This window comes from Stigmatopora argus, chromosome 21 (assembly GCF_051989625.1).
Source record: "Stigmatopora argus isolate UIUO_Sarg chromosome 21, RoL_Sarg_1.0, whole genome shotgun sequence".
In the NCBI taxonomy this organism is placed as follows: domain Eukaryota; kingdom Metazoa; phylum Chordata; class Actinopteri; order Syngnathiformes; family Syngnathidae; genus Stigmatopora; species Stigmatopora argus.
Window position 1 is genome coordinate 8,390,031 of NC_135407.1, and position 25,010 is coordinate 8,415,040.

Consider the following 25,010-nt stretch of genomic DNA (forward strand, 5'->3'; position numbering starts at 1 on the left):
GTAAGGGAAGCCTCGTTAGCTCATTGCTATCTTTTCAACCCTCTTGCAGATTTAATCACAGTTCTGAGTGAGTTGTATCGGTGGCTGCGTCAGTTATGTTCTCACCATGGAGAATGATTACCTCATTTAGGTTCTCTGGCCTTGATTGTTGTTTTGGAGCAAACTCTTCAAATGGAACAAATGTGAACACGTCTTACAATAGGTGTTTTTTTTCTTGGTTTTTAGACTTACTTGGACTGGTATGAGTAAGCAGAGATGTGGTCGGTGGCACCATCAACTTGAATCTGTTGCTGCTGACCACTCACCTCCTGTGATGAGGGAGCCACTGTCTGAGGGGAAGGATCTGTCACAACTCCCTGAGAAGACATATTAATGGTGTGAGTTTGAAACGCACCACAAATGCTTTATATATATATATATATATATATATATATATATATATATATATATATATATATATATATATATATATATATATATATATATATATATATACGAGTAAAATTCCGAGCAAATAATTATCTCTAGATACGAGAAAAAATTCGAGATACGAGAAAGCCAGGTGGCCAAGACATGAGAGGCTGTTTATGATTGTAGCGCACTGTCTTTTTTGCCGCATCTCTTTCGTGTATAACAGATATCTACGAGCACTGGGCGGAGTGTTGCATTTTTTTCAGTGTTGGGTATAGTATATTACTTCTCGTTGGCTGCTCATAAGAACATCAGGGGCACTGGCTCTCTCCCCCGCAACTCCTCGTGTAATATCTCTGGTCGCAACTATACCTCTTTGTAATGTCTCTGTGAGCACTGGGCGGAGCGTTGCATTTTTTCAGTGTCCCCTCCTAGTCTGTTAGCTCCCGTTAGCGGAGCGATCGCTAATTCAAGTCTACTTCTCGTTGGGAAGTGGTCGTGCGTTATCCTATTGCGAGGACATTTGTGTGCATCATTTTCGGAATATTTTGAAGGGAATACAACAGCAAACATCCCATCGATAGCGAACGTGAAGTTGGAGGCGGGGCAAACAGCCAACCCGGCCAGGAGATGGTATAAAAATGTAAAACAAAATTAGAATTAAGTTTAGTGTAAGGTTAGATTAAACTTATTTTTGAGTGTGTCTGCATCGTAATCCATGTTCATTTAAATTTGTTTATGTTATATTACGATTCACCGGTGCAAAAAGTCTCCCCAGCCCCCCACCTTCCTCTATGTCCCTTCTCTACCCTCCGCAAAATCCGTCTAATTTTAGTTCTATTAAACACATTTTAGTAATATTAAACCACTAGTAATGTGTTACTTTGTTAATAGATGGCGATTAGAAGAAATATATTTTTTTAATCCAATCCAATATCCGTTTTTTGGTGTTTTTTCAGAGGGTTGGAACAAATTAATTTATTTTTAAATCATTTCAATGGGAAACGTTCATTCGAGTTATGAGAATATCGACATACGAGCTCAGTCCCGGAAAGAATTAAGCTCGTATCTCAAGGTACCACTGTATATACTGTTAATGATAACATAAGACTACAGAGTACAACCTTGATAATAAAATTGAGGTCAAAGTGTCAATAAAGACTTGATAAGGTCGATTGGGCTCCATATGAAAGCACTGCTGACTTGAATTTTAACATTTCATTTATAGCTAAGGGTAGTTCATTTAAGCAGTAAGAAACATTTCTCTACCCATACCCAAATGTCATTTAGTTAATAATGAAGCTAATCAGGAAATTGAGATGACAAACAACACTTTTAATTAAATATGTACCGTGTAGAAGCAACATTATTTCTACGAGAACTCTGTGTGCATATACTTATTTGGTATGCAAATGAGAATAATAGAACAACATCTTATGTTTATTATTTCTCTTGTTGAAAATGAGTACAGCGCTGCAAGGAATCACAAACGAATCTCTTATTTTAGAACTATGTTTCCCCGTATTGTGTCAATCACCTTTAACAAGCTTTCAAGGATACTGCAAGCTGTCTATATATCAACCCTCCAGACACCACATGATGCATTGATATACACCCGGCTGCTAATGCTGGCACTGAGTGGACACTGGTGAGAAAGATGGAAACGGTAAACAGGGGCCCGAGGCAACACTACAACTACATCTCTCTGCTGCCACCCCATCCTGCATGCGCCTTTGAGAGAACAGAAGAGAAACTAATGCGTCTGTCAGGAGGGAAACTGTCATTGTCTGTGCTTGCGGGGGTAGACAGAGCGCTACACCTGATAGATGTGTGGTTTTCCGGCTACCTACCATTCCCAACAATGTGTGTGTGTGCGTGTTAGGTGGGAGACAGCAGCGACTACACTGCATCTCACTTGAGCTCCTGTCATCTGACACGCGAGTGGATAGTCCATCTAAATATGACCACACTGTCAGTTGCCAGACAGCAATTCAACTCTTCCACATTCACGATTTGTCATCTGCTCCACGAGCTGCTTACATTTTTTTTTTTTTAAATTCTGTGAAGGGCATTTGCAAATATTCTTCTGGTACTAGACATTGCTGACATGAAAGATGATAAAGAAGTTCATGAAAAGCCCGTGATGGTGTACAGTTCCCAGTCAGGCAAGCGAAATGAATGTTAAATGTTGTAAAGTGAGTGACCAAAAAAGTCAGAATTTGAGTATTTTTTCTTAGCAGTAACAGTCATGGTCCTATCTATTTATCCTTTTTCATTTCATTTCAATTTCTGAACCGCTTTATCCTCACAAGGGTTGCAGGGTGCGGGGGTGCTGGAGCCTATCCCAGCTGCCTTAGGGCAAACTACGGCCCGCGGGCCATATACGGCCCGTTAGGCCTTTTAATCCGGCCCGCCGACGTTATCCAAATTATTATAATTTTTTTTATGCGGTCAAAATACAGGAAATCATTGGATAACCTGCATGAGCAATTATGCCGTCGGTTTTGTGATTTTGGAAAAAATGACAGCTGGTATCATGCCCTTTATCACAAGACCCGGAAACGGTTCCACAGGAGATGCAGTTGGAACTGATTGATCTCCAATGTGACAAGTTCAACTCCAAATTTACAAACATCCAGAAGATGGCACAGAGGATTCTGGTGTTATTTGGCTCTACATGTGTGTGAACAGACCTTTAGTCTGATGAAAACCAAGAAAGCACCCCATAAATCCCACATGAGTGATGAGTATGTTCATACTTTAGTCCTTTTTTCCTGTTTATATTTCATATGTACTGTTAACGGATGCAGTTTTTTATATGTATCGTATCTTGTGCTGACCCGGCCCGCCTGTCAAATTTTTAAAGTCAATGTGGCCCCCGGGCCGAAAAGTTTGCCCAACCCTGACACCCTAATTGGCCAGCCAATCGCAGGGCACAAGGAGACAAACAACCATTCACGCTCATACACTTATATCTAGGGGCAATTTAGAATGTCCAATCAGCCTACCTTGCATGTTTTTGGAATGTGGGAGGAAATCGGAGTACCTGGAGAAAACCCACGCAGGCTCGGGGAGAACATGCAAACTCCACACAGGTAGACCGACCTGGATTTGAACCCAGGTTCCCGACAGTGAGGCCGACGCGCTAACGCTAACCACTCAGCCGCCAGGCCGCGCTTATTTTAAAGTGCGTACACCAAATATATTATTATACCCGGAGAAAACCCACGCAGGTAACATGCAGCCTTCACACAGGTGGACCGACCTGGATTTGAACCCCCACGGTGAGGCAGACGCGCTAACGGCTAACCACTCAGGCGGCGGAACGCGTCCAATTATCTTATACCTCTGAAATATCATCCTGGAATTGAATCTGTGTTGTGTGATTTTTTTATATAATGGATTTGGCACAATATAAGAACAGTTAAAGATTATTTTAAGTGTTTACATTCAGAGTTGTTTTAAGATACTAATACTATAACTACTAAAACTAGTACTAATAAATACTGGATTATTTTCAAAAGGCAGAAAAGGACACATTTCTTACCTTAGTCAGTATGCTGACTAAGGTAACATTATCTTGGACAATATGAAGCTATAGCAAAAGAGTTTCTCGGAAAAATCCTGACTCGGCTTGCTTTGCTTGTACTTTGTATTCATTGGTAGAAGTTCAGCGCATTTGTTTGTAAAATGTGAATTGTGTGTGAATGATTAACAACTAACTTTAGTAAAAGACAGGCTGAGAAATAAATTTAAAAAAAACATTGCATGTATGTGTGTGTGTTTGTGTGACTGGGCTGTCAGGACTAATAAAGTCTTCTTTTGGCCTGCTGATTATTGATTGCAAGGGTGGGTGGGGTGCATGGAGGTCTTACTTCGACAGGGACGGCTGTTGGAGGCACAGGAGTGTACTGGGGAATGTAGGTCCCTTGCATAGGCGCTGCTGCAGCGGCGGCAGTCATGTACTGAAACACAGAAATAATGTGCATTAATATCCCACCCATCAAAAATGATTTTGGACGAAATACGCCATGGAGATTTCAGCACAAGGTCAAGGTCGTTAAGGTTATAGCAGGGGTGTCAGACTCGGGCTGGTTCGCGGGCCGCGTTAACGTCAACTCCATTTCATGTGGGCCGGACCATTTTAGATATAATATTTAGATATTTTTTTTTATAAATGGATTAAAAGAACTGGATTAAAAGCCCTGAATATTCCGTTTTTATAGATCTAAAACAATGTTTATTTTAGCTCTTTTTTATATATATTTTTAGATTTTACAAAATGATTTTTGAACTAAAAACACAGAAAAAATGATTCAAAAATTACAATTATTTATCTAAATGGGGGAAAATCAGGAAATTTAATATACATCTATACTCTTCATTTTAATTTGATCCTAGAACAGAAAGTCGGCACTCATGATTTACTTTCCCGGGCCGCATAAAATGATGCGGCGGGCCAGATTTGGCCCCCGGGCCGCCACTTTGACACATGGGTTATAGTGAGTGTTTAAGTCAACAGATGTAAAACTCATCCAAAAATATTATCTTGTATCAGATACTGCTGAGATTCCAGATATCTATTCAGTGATACATATTATTTTATATATTTCAAATATTTACATGTAGGTTTTAAGATTTTCTCAAGTTGATGTAAAAAGTTCAGCAGGCTCTTCTAAAAGTCATTGGAAAAAACTTTTCAATATACCTGAAGTCCTATGGAGGGCGCTAAAAGAATATCAGTGCACTCTCTCATGAGGGCCAAACAGAGGAGCATGTGAGGTAAATGAACAAAGGAGGAGGAGGAAATGTTCTGCTTTACCATCAAGACTTCAGAGGCAAGCAAATATGCAGGGCCACAACTGCGGAAAAGATGGATAATGGGGAAGAAAAGCGGCTAAAGGAGACGAAATAGAAGGTCCTTGCCTGTGGCATATATTCCTTTAGTCATGCTTCCCCATGTCCTTTTAAACTGGCTCTTAACCTCGCTCCATGATGGCTATTTTACAGATGTGACACAGGTTGGGTTACATGACAGCCATGGGGCTTTTTCATGCAGTAGAAAGAGATTTAGAAACTCCATAGGATGTTTTTTTCTCCTGCTCATCGATTGTCTAGCTGTGTGCACCTCTCTATGGGGCGCCGTAGCGCCGTATATGAAGCAGCACATGCTGATGGAGACGGGAACATTTTATCACATTCATGACTACACAGGGTTTATAATCGTAATGATGAACATTTAGCCACATTATTTTGTGCATTTACCACAATATATAGAAAGTTAAATATATATTAGAGTTAAATATTTAATTTAGGTCTTAAATCTAAATGTTAAATCTCAATTTTAAATTCCAATCTTAAAAATAAATAAATACAGTGGTGCCTCGACATACGAGTGTCCCGACATACGAGCAATTTGAGATACGAGTAAAATTTCGGGCAAATATTTATCTTGAGATACGAGAAACATTTTGATATACGAGCATACAGCGGACGCGAGAGGCTGCTCATAAGAACATCATGGCCACTGTCTTTCTGGTCGCAACTTCCTCATGTAATATCTCTACGAGCACTGGGCGGAGCGTTTGCATTTTTTCAGTGTTTTTTCCCCCCCTTCGCTAATACGAGAGGAGTACTACTTCCCGGGCAAGTGGTCGTGCGTTATCCTATTGTGAGGACATTTGTGTGCATAATTTTCGGAATATTTTGAAGGAAATACAAAAGCAAACAACCCTTGATAGGTTTTATCTGAAAGTCAGGGTGGTGGCGGGGCAAAAAGAGCCAACCCGGGAGAAGAAAGGTATCACGATTTTAAACAAAATTAGAATTAAATATAGTGTAAGGTTAGATTAAATTTATTTTTGAGTGTCTGCATCGTAATCCAAGTTCATTTAAATTTGTTTATGTTATGTTACGAGCGTGTTGCCGTGCAAAAGTCCCCCCCCCCTCTCCCCTCCGCGAAATCCGTATAATTTTAGTACTATTAAACCACTAGTTATTTGACTACTTTGTTAATAGATGGCGGATTAGAACAAATAAACATGTTTTTCCAATCCAATATCCTGTTTTGTGTGTTTTTTCAGAGGATTGGAACAAATTAATTTGTTTTTAGTTCATTTCTATGGGAAACGTTCATTTGGGTTACGAGTAAATCGACATATGAGCTCAGTCCCGGAACGCATTAAGCTCGTATCTCGAGGTACCACTGTGTTAACTAAATATTCAGCTAATATTGGAATTCAAATGAATTGTGACTAAGGGCAATTTAGACCGTTCAACCAGCCAAGCATGCATGTCTTTTGGGATGTGGGAAAAAAAAAATCGGTGTATTTGGAGAAAACCCACACAAGCCTGGGAAGAAAATGCTAACTCAGGTTCTGGGTTCGAATCTTGTGTTTTGTCAGATATAGCAGGTTTTCACTCATATTCTAAAGAGATATATGTTGGGTCAATTGATGCATGTTATTGTCATGCTCCAATTCATGCTTGTACACAGGCAGTGACTTAAAGCTCAACGGGTGAAATCACTGAGTGCAAATAAGCCAGTAGTGTGCGTACTGGATATAAATTTCACTTGGCTTTGTGCATTAATGACAAAGTGAGTAACGACATAAGATTTTCAAGGCACCTTATCCGTAATAGCCTTTGTTGCACTGAGCAGGTATTGTGAATGTTGAATAGTGAAACTTAGACGTATTGATCACTGTGTAATCTACTTCAAATTCTATGAATGCTCGGTAAATCTGGCTAATTTAACAGCATTCCTCGCATACATCTGTGGAAATCTGTTTTATGATCATTAATATTGATCAGATTTAAGGGTCAGTTTCCTCAATTTTATGTTATATCTTTGTTGTCGGGTTTAACAAAAGCCGTTTAGATATTTATTACTATTATATTATCAGATGTTGCTAGACCTACTTGGATTTATGAAACGACTTTTTTTGGCAAAATATACAAAAGATCCTTTTCGATGTAAAAAAACTTAAGATAATGAAAAAAAGAACAAAGAAATCTATTTATGGAATAGAAAGTAAATAGCTAATTAGCGGCCTTTGAAGGCAATACATAGATGTGGTGGTAATGAATGATCATGTTTATTAACCATTTATGAAAATAGACTTCCAATCCATTTGAACTTGGAGGGCCTGGCAGCAAAAAAATCACCAACACTTTACCACGTGTTTTTTCCTGTTTTGGAAGTCTAACATCAATAGTTCTTGCTCTTTCTTTTTGTAATGAAGGCATATTGTTCCAAACCGAGGACCCAGTGGGACAGATGGACACATTCCTCCCTGCTTAAGACTACTTTTTTTTTAAGTAGGCATCTGGGGAAGTGTCTCAATGTGACAAATGTTTTTGTCACATCCCTTCATGCACGATATCAAACCCAATTGTTCGTAATGATGAATGGCCGGATTTCTACAGGGACTCCAAAGAAAGATTTACCTGAAAATAGGAAGCCATCGTACAGTGGTACCTCGACATACGAGTGCCCCCACATACGAGCAATTTGAAATACGAGTAAAATTCCGGGCAAATATTTATCTTGAGATACGAGACGTTTCGTCGACTGGACGTTTGGTAGAACGGACGTTTGGTAGAACGGACGTTTGGTAGAACGGACGTTTGGTAGAATGAGTTCGCTCGCTGTCAAATTATGACAGAGTTTACTGTTGATATTTTGATATTAGATATTAAGATATTAAACTCTCTCTCTCTCATGATTATAATTTTGAGAGCTGGTTTCAACAGTAACAACCCGGCGACCAAACGTCCGTTCTACCAAACGTCCGTTCTACCAAACGTCTGTTTTACCAAATGTCCGGTCGACCAAACGTTCGGTCAACCAAACGTCCAGTCGACGAAACGTCCGGGGACTAAACGTCTAGGGACCAAACGTCTTTCGACGAAACGTCCGAGTACAGCAAAATCTGTCTAATTTTAGTACTATTAAACACATTTTAGTACTATTAAACCACTAGGTATTTGTTACTTTGTTAATAGATGCCGAAATAGAACAAATACAAATGTTTTTCCAATCAAATATCCTGTTTTTGGTGTTTTTCAGAGGGTTGGAACAAATTAATTAGTTTTTAGTTCATTTCTATGGGAAACGTTCATTTGAGTTACGAGTAAATGGACATACGAGCTCAGTCCCGGAACGAATTAAGCTCGTAGTACCACTGTATATGCAAAGTAGGGGTGTACAGTAAATGACAAATTTCATGATGATACTATACGATACAAATTCTTTGCACAGTGATAATGACAATACATGTTGAGTCTACCATGATTCAATTTGATTCGATTCAAGGAATGTCAATTTATTTAATCCAATAGTATGTAAACAATTAACGTCTTTGTTACCTTTCAGTCAAAACAAAAAATACAAAGCAATTTTATGTTTTTCTTCTTCAAACATTTCAGAACAATTGAACGAAACAATTTTGTTGAACAAAACAACATATCAAAATGGCGCATTGTTGTGTTTAACGATTTTGTCAATTACGGTTTGATTGTGGTTATCCAATTCCAATTAAAACATTGATCCATATTCATATATCCTTAGCAATTGTGTTAAAAGATGGTCTCCCATCACTTATAATAAATAATGTCTATGGATGTGTGTGAGCATGTCTGAAACTTTACGATAATTTCATAATGCAGCCTTAAAAAAGGAAGTCTATTTCCTTTATTCCTTTCCAAGTGTTCATCCCTTTTCCTACCACTAGTAATTTTTTTCAACAGCAGACCACTGTAGGATATAAAAGCAGCATTTGGCTGCAGGCCCGGTAATGTCGGTGAAGTGTCATTACGAGCACTGTTGCTAATGGATCGGGTATGGCTCCATCGCTCGTTGCTAATGAGAGCAGCTAAGGCCATAGACATGGGTGATTAACGCCCCTGACTGTTTCCGCAACACACGGCCGGGAGGATGCCCCTGGATGGGAGGAAGTTGCTATGCATTATTCTTATGCCAAAGTGACTTTAAGGTTATCTCACCTTCCTGACTGTCACGGTCAAAAAAGGCTGTGGTGGAGTATTCAGACTCTGTGACACATTACGTGGCTTCTTTTTGCTCACCTTCCTGTCACTTGCCTTCCTCTCTTGTTGCCATCGCTCAAAGACCCTACGAGATTGTTCAAGTGACCTTCTCCCTGGAAAATCTGAATCATGCATACCAATTTATACTTGATTTATTATTTTTTTTGTCTTTAACTTCCCTTTTTACTCATTCAGCCAACTCACCTGTGAGAGCTTCATGAAAGCAAATGAGGGGAAGAAGGAGATAATTAGCTATATCAAAATGTACCTTTCAAAAAGAGACGGTTCATTTGAAATGTTATATTTGGCTTCAGGACTGCGTAGGGAATTTAGTTAGTCTATTTCAGCAGTAGGGTATCATAATTCAAGAATAGGGTATGGTTTCATACTGGCTTCATTTTCAATTTTGTGAAAAGCAATGGATTATTATTCATTCATTCATCTTTTGTACCGCGCAGCCTTGTAAAGGCATGCGGGGGTTGCCGGAGCCTATTCCAGCTGACTACGCGCAAGACTGGTGACCATTCACCCTTACAATCATACGGGAATTGAGCCCACGCCTGCCCGCATCAAAGTCAGGCGAGTGAATCACTACATGATCAGGTAGCCTAATGGATTGTTGGGTTATTAAAAATATTTTTGTCCGATTCCAGCTCATCAATGCATCCGTATCATTTAACAAGAGGCTACATTCAACAACATCAAACATGCCTTATGTCTTCTGGTAGGAAATCTACATACACCTGAAACAGATGGCTATGCATGTTTGATTGCCCTATAAAAACATGGACCCCCCCCACCAAAAAAAAGCACTTCAAGTGAATAGACTTTACATAAATTTGCTATTTAAATTTTTATTCTTGTACATTTTCTACACCACTTGCCGTCATTTGGGTCAGTCTATTTTTCAGATAAATGGACTTCAGACTTATTCTGATCATATATAATTTGCCTGGGCTTTTATATTTGACATCTGATAGTTTTAATATGGTTAAACCTTTATATAAAGGGTAACTATATTTTTCAATTAGTTTTCTAAATGTGTCAAGATCAAAAACAACTTCATGTGAAAGGGATTTTGTCCAACTTTACGTCTTTTGAGTCTGTATCCGTTTTTGCTACCGCAACCAAAATGGCGCCGTTCAAGTGGAAGCCGGTGGCGGTAGCTCCATCCACTCTTGCTCGTTTTGTGTTTTTGCTGCTTTCCTGTCTTAATGATTTGAGTTGGTGATCCCATTTACTTTGATTTCCTTTGTACTTTGTGCTTTGCTTTGTTGTACTGTCTAACTTATAACTATGCCTTTTCTTGCTACTGGCACAATGAAATTTCCCGAATACGGGATGAATAAAGGTATCCAATCCAATCCAATTCATTTGTTACTCAGAAATTGGGGGAAATTCGTCATTTCCTGCAGATAGTCGCCATATCAGGTTTAAACACTTTGCCAGGAGTGATAAGTTTCTGTGAAATGGCTGACATATTTATTCCATTTGTTTTAGATTAGTCAGAAAAAAAATGAGTCGGTTCCTAAGTGAACTTTGGGTAACTGATAATATGGTACTGTATTAATATAAATCAGTAATAGAATAGGAGAAAGGAAATCTGGATAATAACAGAAAGTGCTTTGCACACATTTGTCTACTTGGAACACTGAAGCTGTCAATTTCACTGTCATCATGGCAACAAAAACCTGTGTTGTATATGCTATGACAGAAAAAGGATTGGCACAGTGGAGGGAAGGTCACCTCTTGTCATGTCAAACACAGCTGCCTGCACGGAAATGTGCACGCAAACACATATAAAAGACAAAAAGCTAATAAGTGAATCCACAATGTAATCACAATGCATGACTGATAGACTCTTAGTTAAGTGCTGTGGTAAACAAATGAACAACACTACACTACCAATCTACACTATGAATCACCAAGGACTGTTGATGACACATTTATGTCATCTATAACCGGTCAGCCTAAGGTGCTTTGGTTTTCTGTAATCATTTTATGGTAGACAACAAAATGAGCAAAACAAAACCCCGGATTGTTTAAGGCTATAGAGCGAACCCGTTAATAACCAAGAGACATGGACCTCCTTTAAACACAACTCATGCAGGTTGTGTTTTGACAACTATTTGATTCGGCGGTACCTGACACAACACAGGGGAGCCCCATTTTGCATCTAAATGAGATTTAGTGAGCGGTGAAACAATAAGAGACACTCAGGAAACTGTTTTTTTTGTGTTTAAAAGCAATAACACCACAAGCATGCATAATAAGTGCTAAAATCACAGAGTAACTCATATGATTTGACATTATGGTGATATATTTCCAAAGTAACCAATAATGTACTGCCAGAAAACAGCTACATCACAACGTCTATGTAACTGAAGAATTAAATGGTAATCTATTAGCTCTTGACTAACAATTATGAAGTTGATCATTACAATTAGTTTTTGAAATATTTTGATTTTTCAAAATCTGACCATAATATGACAGCTGCACTTTGAAAAATGCACATTTGCCTCATCGGTGTATGTTGTATGATTGATGTCTTAAGTGACATACACAGATGGCAAATAATAATGTTGGATGGATCAATACTTATACTCCAAGCCTTCCTTAATCATGAAATTGATTTCCACAACACAAGAAAATAATATGATACCACAACATCAATACTGTTCCTCAAACCTAATGCAAAATTACATGCAGACCAAATCAAATGATTTCCCGTCTTATACATTACTGATCAGTTGTCACAAATCCATTGCAAGCCGGAGATTTAAATTTTCACAGTTTATTCAAACCTTAATGTGATGGAAAAAAAGATGCATTCCAAGGGCTTGACAAAACAGACTGATTCACGCTTCTTTAGTACAAGGTGAAGTTATTCTTGCCTCTCCTTCAAAACAGCCTCAACTGATTGTCAACAGAACAGATTTCTTGGAAAGTCATGGTCACCAAACCAGAACATTGGGTTCTTTGTTTTTCCTAGGATGAGTAAACCCGCAACCATCCACAGACTCCAGCAGCCAAGGGTATTTGGAGGTGTGGCGCTCGCTTAAGAGGTCACTGGCCTTCACAATAGCCACAATATCAAAATAGTGTGTTGATGTGTTGGCCAGATGACTACACTACAAGTTCTTGCTTCATCATTGGATTTGAAAAGTAGTGGACCAGCCAATTGTAGGGCACAAGAGACAGACAACGAATCACAATCACACTCATACCTAGAGGCAATTTGGCACTCGGACGTTTCGTCGAAAGACGTTTGGTCCCCGGACGTTTGGTCGACCGGACATTTGGTAGAACGGACGGGGCGTCAACCGGACGTTTGGTAGAACGGACTCTCCCTCTCATGATTATAATTTTGAGAGAGAGAGATTACCTCGTTGCTCGCTGTCAACAGTAAACTTTCTGTCTCTCTCTCTCTCATAATTTGACAGCGAGCGAATCTGGCGACCAAACGTCTGGTCGATGGCCTGTCCGTTCTACCAAACGTCCGGTCGACCAAACGTCCGGGGACCAAACGTCCGGGGACCAAACGTCCGGGGACCAAACGCCCAGTCACGAGGCAATTCAGTGTTCAGCAAGCCTACCCTACATGTTTTCAGGATGTGTGAGAAAACTGCAGTACCCGAAGAAAACCGACGCAATTCCGAGGAGAACATACAAACTTCAAACAGTGAGGAATTGCCTTAGATCAACCCTTCGACCCCAGAACTGTGAGGCCGACACGCAAAGCTGCCGAGTCGCCAATGTACTATTAAAGATAGTTAATTCAATTCACCTGAAATTTGCATTATTCCAAATTCATTCAGCCAATTCTGATCTAAAGACATGAAACTGAATCTAACCAAACAGTTATTCAAACATCCCGTGACTCAACACGAATCTTTACTAGACCCCATATTGGATTTCGGTCAAATAACGGATAAAATATAGAAAGAAGGAAACATTTTTATGATGTGCCAAATTGTGAAATTCCATAAAGAAACATTTTACTTTTAACATCCATTTCAGTTTGCATTATTTCACTTTTACGTGAGTAACTGTCCTTTTTTTTCTTTTCTGTAACTGTATTTCTAAGCGTGAGAACAGTTGCCACCTCTGTCTGTGGCAAAGTTATTTGACCAGAAGGAATTGGTTGAAAACAACTCCACCAACATGTGCATGCACTTGAGGAATCTGCTCTGAAGAGCTGGGATGTCGAGTCCACTTTATTTTAGATGTCTTTTTTTTCTCCAGCTTTCTCAACCAGTTACTGTGAAACGTTGTCTACTTGTGGCTTGTAAAGGACAGGAATATAAAATGTGGTATCAAATGTTGTAGGGAGTATGTGCAGCTCACCAATAGTGAAATTATACACGTTCACGTCACATTGCCCCAGGAAACCAAAAAAGACAGAAAGCAAAAGAGTAAAGAAAATTGAAATTTAAACAAAAACACCTGCCTTTAAACGGCTATTTTCTCCTAATACAAATCACCAGACCTCAAAAGCCACCATAAATTTAATCCCTACTGTTAGCACAGATGGGGCAGATTTCCTGGGGGGGATAATTCCTGACAGAACCAACACAGCATCACAGTTACTGACAGCTCACCTTAAACACATTGGTAACTGTAAAGCACTGTTTCAATCACACATACACCCACATTGTGATTAAACATTAAGGCAGAGCAAAGCTTTGCCCCAGGCATGAGGGTTAAGGCAGGAAGACTGGTGACAACTATAAGCCGCCGAGATCCAGGAATGGCAGTGGTTCTTGATTTAAAGGAAGTGATTGTGAGCATGCATGTGTGTGACAGTGTGAGAAAAAGTAACAAGACTGGAAAACTGTCTCATCGTAGTGAAGTTTTTAGAGAAGGGAGGACATTTTTCAGGAAGTGGTGATGAGAACAGAAATGTTTTTTTTTTTTTTTACAGCAGCTTATCTTTACTTTTACAAGGGCACATTTGGCCTTCATGCCCAGAAAGCCTGAATTGGCGTTACTGAATAAAATATGAAAAATATTCTCCTAAAAAAAGGTTTATTTACCATATTTTAACACCTATAGGCACTTAAAGGTACACGGTCGATTGGTCGCCGGTCTTTTGGTCGCCCGGAAGGTCAGTGATAATTACCATTTGAATTGTTGCTCAAATTCCCTAAATACAAACTGCGAATTACTATTTAGTCATACTTAATGCCCTAGTAATTATTGGGCTAAGGAAAAGCTCCAAATTTCCCGGACTTTTATTGTTTTTTGTTGGAGAACTTGTTAAGACCCTGACGGACGTAGCTTCTTAAAGGGACAACGCATGTACATACAAATACACTCACACGTCGGCTCAGTGAAACTGCTCAGGGGCATTGTTGGCTTTTATTGATGCGTAGACCGTGTTGTTTTACCTTGTTTTGTCGCCGGTCTTTTGGGCGTCGGTCTTTTGGTTGCCGGTCTTTTGGTCGCCCGTTGTCGCGGTCGGGGCGACCAAAAGACCTCGACCAAAAGACAGGCGACCAAAAGACCGGCGACTAATCGACCGCACACGCACTTAAAAGTCTAAAATTTTCTCTATAATAGACGGGGCGCCCTATCAGTCGCTATTCTTCATTAGGAATGATTGTATCGCCGCCAAAGAAAATTAATACACAATTTTGTATGCAAATGTAAGTATGTTTGAGAGGAGAGGTTGGGAGAATGAATGAAAGAAAATGCCACAATTGTTAAGTGACCTTAGAATGTTACAGGGAATAAACCTTTCTCAGCATATTCAGACACATTCTATGTTGGCATCCAGGAAACATTTACAAAAGCAAAGAAAATCATTCAAGGCTCAAGTGAGCTGCTATATCTCAATCCAATAAAGCATCTTTAACCTAAAAATTGCTATACATTGAACACTATTGCATGTTAGAGTTATTATATATTTTTAAACTTATAGAGAAGGGTGTACAAGGAGATCTAATGAGGCTTGAACTGCTGTACAGCCAAAATAACTGCGTTTTATTACTCGAATTACTGTAAAACAAAGACTAACGTCGTGTATCGAAGGAAATTACAGTACTTAATTTCAAGCCTTAAATTGTTGCCCAAAGGTTATTACACAGCTCTAATCCTCTTCCTGTATATGGAGTGCATTCATTATTGGCAATCAATTTAAGTGGTGAGTAATCTTTTAGCATTCCTGCTGCAACATATGATGTCAGTTCTAAGAATTGCATATAAAACTGAATGGTGAGTGGTCCTCAACTATTGTTTTGTTAGGGCATTTGCATAGGGTACTCACACTTCCTGTGGTGCCCAGGGACAGATGGTTCATCTGCTGGGTGAGGGGGGCCATCATGCTGGCAGGCTGCATGGACATAGTGTGGTCCATGGCTGGCGTGATCACTGCACCCTGGATGAAGAGATAAAATTGGTTAGAACATGTTTAATCCAATTTTAATCACATAGCATTCTATAAGTATTTGCTCGAATTGTCTTGATCTACAGGATGGCTTTTGAAAAATCCCACTTTAAAGTCAGAATCTGTTATTTCATGTCTGATGAAGTTTAGATTAGATTAGATAAGATTAGAACTTTATTTCATCCTATATTCGGGAAATTTCCTTGGTTGCAGTAGCAAGACAGACAGAAGACATTGTAGACCTAGGTAAAAAACTGAAGCCACACACAGGAAGTCCACGAGGTATGGACCTTCTGCAGACTGAGAGTGAGGTAAATATGGTACACGGTCGATTGGTCGCCGGTCTTTTGGTCGCCGATCTTTTGGTCGCCGGTCTTTTGGTCGCCCGGAAGGTTAGTGATAATTACCATTTAAATCGTTGCTCAAATTCCCTAAATACAAACTGCAAATTACGATTTAATCATACTTAATGCCCTAGTAATTATTAGGCTAAAGAAAAGCTCCAAATTTCCCGGACTTTTATTGTTTTTTGTTGGAGACTTTGTTAAGACCCTGACTGACGTAGCTTCTTAAAGGGACAACGCATGTACATACAAACTCTTATACACTCACACGTCGGCTCAGTGAAACTGCTCATGGCCATTGTTGGCTTTTATTGATGCGTAGACCGTGTTGTTTTACCTTGTTTTGTCGCCGGTCTTTTGGTCGCCGGTCTTTTGGTCGCCGGTCTTTTGGTCGCCGGTCTTTTGGTCGCCCGTTGTCGCGGTCGGGGCGACCAAAAGACCGGCGACCAAAAGACGGCGAACAAAAGACCGGCGACCAATCGACCGCACATGGGTAAATATGCAGAATCACTCTTTCAAGATGATCAGCACAGTCCCTCAGTTTTAAGTTTTTTATTAAGTAGGTCACATGACAGCTTTCCTCCCGTTATTTTCTCTCATTGCTTACGGGGTAGGAATGTTGATAAATTAAATGCAAAACAGCAATCGTAGAATGAAGAGAATTATGTCAGAGGAAGAAAGAAAGTAAAAAGATCAGGGAGAAGATGATGTTGGAAAAGTTAAAAATTGAAGGTAAGAAAGAAAGAATAAAAGTGTGGATACTAAGACAGGTGATCCATTATTAGGGTGATACTGTCAGGATAAAAGAAAGGTGCAATGTCGTTAATTATCAAGAGAACAAAGGGATTGGCGCTATTTTCACAATCAATTAATTCTCGGAAAAGCGTCAATATGTATATGCTGCTAACGCATAAATAAACTTAACTGGCTCATTGATTGCTAAGAAGAATTTTCGTCTTGTTCTTTATCCCCTTTCAGCAATGCTTTGCATGTTTTCCCAAATGGGCGCATAAAGCTGGAAGATTTCACACTGCCAAAGAACATCAGGGAAACATGTTGCACTTTCTTTTACTGTCACAAGCGTAATTCATCCCAAATACTGATGCTCCAGGAGGAACATAAAACCTTCAAGCCATTTTAAATAGCTCAGCTTGCATCTTTTCTCATTTGGTGTGAATGTGCTTTTTGTGTTTGTGCCTGACAAAAAAAAAATCTGTGAATAGATTCAATACAATGAAGAATGTGCAGTGTGCCTGCGAGCGCATCTGTACACCCTGCTGGTGATTGTGTTTGCCTCTTGTGGAACAACTTGTGTAGCCTGTCAGAAGGGCATATTACACAGTTACACAGGCAACCCTTCGCCACAGTGACAAAGTCTATCAGTAACCTAATGCTAAAGCAATACTGAAATCATAATTACAGTACTTCCAGAATAAAAATTGCACAACTATGGAATACAACATTAAATGACCCTAATTTACACAAGTGTTAGTGATGTATACGTAACCTTGGACAGGAGAGGATTGCAATAGTAAGGTTTAGAATGCACACATAATCCCTCATTCAATGGGTACTTCAAGGGAAAAAAAATATTACCTTGGCCCTCAGTAGTTCAAAGCGCAAATACTACATTTTCGGACCATTGTCAAAATGAATGGCTTATTTTTTTTTTCATATATAAGGTGCACCGGATCATAAGTGGTGGGAGTAGTTGTAGGGAATTGTGTTATTAGATTAGATTAGATAACTTTATTCTTCCCATATTTGGGAAATTTCATTGTCACAGTAGCAAGAGGGTGAGAATACAGACACAGGAAAAGACATTTTAGACATAAATAAATAGGTAATAAATAAGTTAATAAATAAATACATAATACAAATAATACATCTACTAGATGGAGCTATAGTAGTAGTGGTCATCATAGTGGTAGTATGTATTAGGGTTTTTTGTTATATACATCTACAAGATGGAGTTGTAGTAGTAGTGGTCATCATAGTGGTAGTATTAGGGGTTTTTGTTATGTACATCTACTTGATGGAGCTGTAGTAATAGTAATACTAGTTAGGTATTGTGTTATACATATTCTAGATGGAGCTGTGTGATTAACCAATATTGATCAATACATAAGGCGCACTGTATGTTAAGGCTCACTGCTGGCTTTCGAGAACATTGAGGTCTTTAAATTAGTGTGTAAAATACGGTACCTCATAGAAGGTTTTGAATGTGGAAGGTACTACATTTCTCCTGTTATATTATATTTGAACTGTGTAGAACAGGAAATAACACAAATAATACTCTTCACAATTTGTACCGCCAAGATTACGAGAGTGGATGGAGGTTGCCAGGGGGAAAAAAAGCTACACAGAGGCTATGGGATAAAAGCAGAGGTGTGTGAGATGGGAAGGAAAAGAGGAAGGAAGTATCACCTGTAACTGATTCAGCTGCTGACAATGCCTTCATAATGGGAGAGCAATGAAAGGGCTTAATTCTCAGACGTGTTGGTGAGAGTTAAGCCGATTTGCGATTTCGATTTCCGGTGTTTGTGTGTGTGAGAGAGAGAGAGAGACGGGGAAAGTGAGAGGAACGAAGAGAGGCATGCCTTACTGTTCGTGTATGAGTGCAATTTATGTCCCTCCACACAAAGACTATAAAATAAAATTAAAGACTGACATGAATGCCAAGACATGCCTTGTTGTCTCTCGTTTGAGTGGGAAAATATGTGACCTCATGTAAGTGCGTGAGGGAGATCCACCATGATTAAGACGATATTGATCCCGATCCCGACAGAAACACAGATGATCCCAAGCGCTCAGTTGTTACCAGCATTGATATACTGTACATTTATCCATCGGAGACAATGCGCAGTAAATAAATGTTACAACCGGCAATGTTTTTTTAAAATGGCAACCAATTACAAGTGAAAGGCGTCTTCAAGGTCTGATGGATCGCTGATCAGTATCAGATGGTGTGCACACTGAGTCACCAAACACTCAATAGACCAGATAAATGTCACATAGACAGCAGGTGTTTTCTCTGACTGATTAATTGCGGGCTCGGTATCTACAGCATGGGAAGACCACACATCCTCCTGTCCCCAAGCAGTATACCGCTGGCATATTTGAAGTTAAATTTGGTACACTACAATACAGCACCTTACAGTCTTACAGCACCTTTATATGCTATTTGATTTAATGCACTGTAAAGTAACTATCCACTAGTAACTAGTCACCTGTTGTAAATACAATTCCCACTGTTCAAGTGAGTGCATGAAAGGGGTGTCTCTTTCTATGCTGCGATTGGCTGGCCACTAATTCATGGTGTCCCCATCTACTGCTCCTAGTTGGCTGGTATCGTGACCGGACGTTTCGTCGAAAGACGTTTGGTACCCGGACGTTTGGTCCCTGGACGTTTGGTCGACCGGACGTTTGGTAGAACGGACGGGCCGTCGACCGGACGTTTGGTCGCCGGGTTCGCTCGCTGTCAAATTATGAGAGAGAGAGAGACAGAGAGTTTACTGTTGAAAGCAAGCAACCAGGTAATCTCTCGCTCTCAAAATTATAATCACGAGAGAGAGAGAGAGATAGAGATAGAGACAGAGAGAGAGAGAGACAGAGAGAGAGACAGAGACAGAGAGACAGAGAGAGAGAGAGACAGAGAGAGAGACAGAGAGAGAGAGAGAGAGAGAGAGAGAGAGAGAGAGAGAGAGAGAGAGAGAGAGTCCAGTCGACCAAACGTCCGGGGAACAAACATCCGGGGACCAAACGTCCGGGGAACAAACATCCGGGGACCAAACGTCTTTCAACGAAACGTCTGAGTGCCGGCTGGTATAGGCTCTAGCACCCCCAATTATCACTGAGTGGTAACAGAATCCACCCTGCCCTCCCCCAAATCAGGCAAATATACCACTATTCCACCACCATATTCTGTAGCTACTAAAGTAGTAAAGAAACCTCTTCAAGTTAGATGCTATCTGTACCTCTTTGCAAAATACTATTTTGCCTTAGGTGGCATTACTACTCCTGTAGGTGATTGGCTTGTAGACAGTACATGGATCTGATCCAAAATCATATCAATAAATTGATATCCTTACATTTATCTCTGTTATTTCAGAAATGTTGGACACTCTAAAATTGCCCCTAGGTACGAGTGTGAGTGTGAATGGTTGTCCGTCTCCTTGTGCCCTGTGATTGGCTGGCTACCGATTCAGGGTGTCCCCCGCCTCTGGCCTGAAGTCAGCTGGGATAGGCTCCAGCACCCCCCAGGAATGAATTTCAGAAATGTTTGCACAAAAAGAGTGGTGTTGTTTGCACCTATCTGTCAAAGGCGGAAACCAAAAAACGCAAAATGAGTTTTTACCTTTTGTTGCATGTGTCTTGAGTAAATCAAAGGTTAAATCAGATTGTTTTTTTAGAGGTGGCAGTGAAAATGTTATATTTGCTTAATTAGTTTAGCAATCAACTTTTACACAAGAAGTAGCGCAGCCCTATAACAAATCAATTTGCACTATGAGTATAAAAGGAATGCAATACATTGCCACTGCTTGACGTGGTTAAGAAATAACCACAAATACAACTGTCTAAAAATTGTGGAAGCGGACAAAGAAGTAATCAAACGTTTTAGTTCGTATCCTACTCTATTTGATGACTATCCAGAATGCCAGAGGTGAGCAGTCCGACATCCAATAGTTTTAATCTTTCACTCTATTGCTGCAGGTGAACACTTCCAACAAGATGCCTTGGGCGTATCTACTCTATCATCGCTTGAAATGTTCACTGGAATCATGCCATTTCCTCACACTGAGTTTAATTGCCTAGGGCAACTGAGAATCTCATACTGGACACTACTATCAAGACAGCAATAAAATTGACCTGCAGAGGAAAAATATGTCTGGTGCGATGTCAGAAAACTATTTACACAAATAAAGAGATTGACGCTTTAATCTTGATGAAAAATTATCATTGCATTTTGTCTATTATCTTTGTCACGAAACAAAGTCATCTCAGTATTTGGCCCACTAATGTATACATTTCACCTAAATAAAATTAACCACAATTATAGTACCCAGTTATGGGATGAAATGCTAAATTCTAGGTTCTAGTTAGACCTGGGCAATAAAACGATAATGACAATTATCGTCAAATAATTGTTCTCAACAATGCTAGTAAAAACGTTTCTAGTTCCAGACCTATGTTCAGTAAAAAAAGAAGGTAGTGATGAACAGTCAATTAACAGAGTTAGCAATAGTGCGGCACACAAAGAGCATGAAAGCGAAAGGACTGTAGCACAGCTAAAACGAGTGATTGTGAGATGCAGGACAACACTGAGCCTACCAACTAAAAGATCCAAGTTAAGTCTCTATGTCGTGTACTTTATCTGTACTTATCAATGCACGTGAGGCAAACTGGGATTGACTGAACCTAGGCAGCGCTCCACATTATATCCACGTCTAAATTAAGACACAAAAGGATTTCTTTTTTTCCCTAAATGCCTCTTAAATACCTGTACACAAACAGCATAATCTTTTCTTACTTGATATCAAGGAGGTTTGCCCAGTTTATGCAAATGTTAGAAAATGTTGCAAATATCTAAAACTCTTTAACTTCAAATTCATTACAAAAAATGCTTGTCAAAATTTCTGCAGGTAATATTATTCATTAATTTTCATCGTGTAAGGAGCGGGTTGAGTTGAATTATCTTTAATACACAAAAGAATAACAAAAACACGTTCTGAAATCATCATAGTTCATAGTCTCTCTATTTTTAAAAGGTAACGTAGTTACTTTCATTAATTGAATAATGAGGAAAATAATTTCTTTACTTACTCACAGAAGTTTGAAAATTCAAATTTGAAAGAAAACATGTGCTAGTTAATGTGATAATTATCAATATCAACTTATATATACTATATATATATATTTTGCTGTTGTTGTTGTTCTTATAAGAATTTTTGTCATATCGCCCAGGCTTAGTTCCAGCCTTCCAGTGTTGAGTTTTTAATGTTCTCCTCATGTCTGCGTGGGTTTTTCTCCACCATCCAATGCTAGGTTAATAGACTAAGGAATAGTTTCTTCCCAAGAGTTGTAACCTCCCTGAACTCTCAAACCCGACAGCTCTGACGCAATACCATCCATATCCATATATTTGTTGGTGCTATCTCAAACTCTGTGCAATATAAATTTTAGCTTTTCTTTTTCTATTCATACATTTTCTACCTGCAGCTTACCATGTTTATTTGCATAGTTAAAAGCACCTTAATCTTGTTCAACAATTGTGGAATGACAATAAAAAAACACTCCAAATTCTCCTTTGGAGTGATTGTGAGTGCGATATAGTGTTTGTCTATGTGTGCCCTGCGATTGCCTGCCTATCGCCACATCAGGAAGGAATACAGTATTAAAATACTCACAGACGTCAAACATGACCACAGCATGTCTAAATCAAACTACAACTTGCTTGGATTATACTTGAAAAAGAAAGCCAACTTCGCTCAACACATTCCTCTGTCAAGTTCACAGTTACTTTTTAAACGTGAGGTTTTGTGGTTTGCGGCCTTAACTTTGGTTTGTTCATGTGAGAGTGTTTTGTGTGTGTAAAACTGGCATGCAGACTCCCAGCAAATGGCACATCGGATGAACCGAAAATAGTCAGGCATTCTCACATATTAAGAAGGGTATTTTTTGTCTGAAAAATCTGGTACTTTAGGAGAACATCTGCAAATGATTGAGTTGCAAATTCTTTGCAAGAGAGAATGTCAAGAAAACACTTGCCTGGAAGGTTCGTATTTGTCAATCCAGCTCACATAATAAAACAATAGAGCTACAGTAGGTATCAATGATCAAGTGCAGATATCTTTATATTTCTACCTGGTCTGACCGGTACGCGGACGTTTCGTCGAAAGACGTTTGGTCCCCAGACGTTTGGTCGACCGGACGTTTGGTCGACCGGACGTTTGGTCGACCAGACGTTTGGTAGAACGGACGTTTGGTAGAACAGACGTTTGGTCGCCGGGTTGTTACTGTTGAAACCAGCTCTCAAAATCATAATCATGAGAGAGAGAGAGTGAGTTTAATATCTAAATATCTAATATCAAAATATCAACAGTAAACTCTCTGTCATAATTTGACAGCGAGCGAATCTGGCGACCAAACGTCCATTCTACCAAACGTCCGGTCGACCAAACGTCCGGTCGACCAAATGTCCGGGGACCAAACGTCCGGGGACCAAACGTCTTACAACGAAACGTCCGGTCACGGGTCTGACCATGTGTAGGTGTACATTCACATCCTTCTTTGTGTGTTTTATTCACGCAGTGTAAAAAAAAAAAAAAACACTCATAGCCACCTTTGTCTGCTGACTGTGGACAGAGAATCCACTCTCAGGCACATTTCTTTTCATGTAAGTCTGGAAAAAAGAGCCAGCATGTGGGGCTTTTCACTCTAATCCGCTGCATGAATCCCCTAGGAGCAAATAGAGCACTATGTCTGTTCTACTACTACCAACATAGTAGGAGTAACAGGGAACTTATTTCCAAATACCTAGACTGAAAGAGTTGAGAAAATAGAGGGTTTACATCATACCTCCTGCCTGCTTGGTAGGTAGTCTGTAAAAATGTATGGCAGAAAATATGACAGGTAGAAGAATTGTGACTAGTGATAGACAATATGCCTTGAATGTATAGCATCACTGTCTCTAATTGCTTTTTATGCTCATATTCTCTTTTTCACGTGCGTAAATTAGGAACAATGTTTTTTGAGGGGGTTATTTTCAATAAGATAAAATAACAATGCATGCTTGGAGTCACAAAAGAGCTTTTAAAACCTCTGATTAATTAACTGAATAGAGAAAAGTCAAATGCCTCAAATCTGAAGTCGTTTGACCCCTTTTTTAGAGATTTTTCTCTTCAAGGACAATACTGACTTTAACGAAAACCATTTATTTGGAAACATTCAGCACAACTCGAGCTCCTTTCCAAAATGTTATAAATCCAATTATTATTATTTATATATACCAATTATCCACCCGGTGGTGCAATGGTTCTTCTGCCTGACTTTGTTGCGGGCAGTCTGGATTCGATTCCCACTCGGTGGCAGCGTGAATGGTTGTCTGTCTCTCTCTGTGGCTTACGACTGACTGGTGACTGGTCTAGGGTGTAGTCTGCCTTTCGCCCACAGACAGTTGGGTTAGGCTCGAGCAACACCCGCAACCCTTTCGAAGATGGGTGGTATGGAAGATGAATGAATGAATGATATACCGACTATTATTATTTTCGTTAGATTAAAAAAATGGCTTTGTCAGAACTCGTTTTACAGAGATTGAACTGTCTCCACAGAAGGGAGGGAATAACCGTTAGCTTTTCTCTTGAAGACAAACTAGTACTGTCTTGTAAGAGGAAAATGATGGACATTGTTGAGTATTTAATGAGACCCAATCTATTTTCTGATTAAAATACCTGCGTTTAGGATATTTGTGCTGTGATTTCTCTCCCAAGCTTGAAACCTTTCTCAACACTACAATAATTTTTATACCAAATAATATATTTTGTAATCCGTTGTGAACTATTTTTTCCACTTTAACATGATTGATAAGGTGACAAATGTTTTTTTATGTCTTCCTCTCCATCTCTATGTATCTCGATGTCATTCATTCATTTTCTGAACCGCTTTATCCTCACTAGGGTCGCATGTGTGTTAGAGCCTATCCCAGCTGACTTCAGGTCAGTGGCGGGGGACACACTGAATCGCAGCCAGTCGCAGGGTGAAGAGACAGAGAACATTCACATTCAAATTTATACTTAGTGGCAAATTAGATTGTTCAACCA

The 25,010-nt window shown here is 39.5% G+C and overlaps 1 protein-coding gene across 3 annotated transcripts in view; it reads right to left on the bottom strand.

Annotated features, from left to right (window-relative positions):
- rbms3 (RNA binding motif, single stranded interacting protein) overlaps positions 1 to 25,010 on the bottom strand; it is a 248,683-nt gene that overhangs the window by 2,699 nt on the left and 220,974 nt on the right. For all 3 annotated transcript variants that reach the window (XM_077590895.1, XM_077590894.1, XM_077590893.1), the window contains exons 11-13: positions 15,728 to 15,838; positions 4,287 to 4,376; positions 232 to 356 (exon numbers count right to left, since the gene is read on the bottom strand). In XM_077590895.1, the coding sequence (XP_077447021.1) occupies positions 232 to 356; positions 4,287 to 4,376; positions 15,728 to 15,838 (326 nt within the window). The remainder of the gene's footprint in view (positions 1 to 231; positions 357 to 4,286; positions 4,377 to 15,727; positions 15,839 to 25,010) is intronic.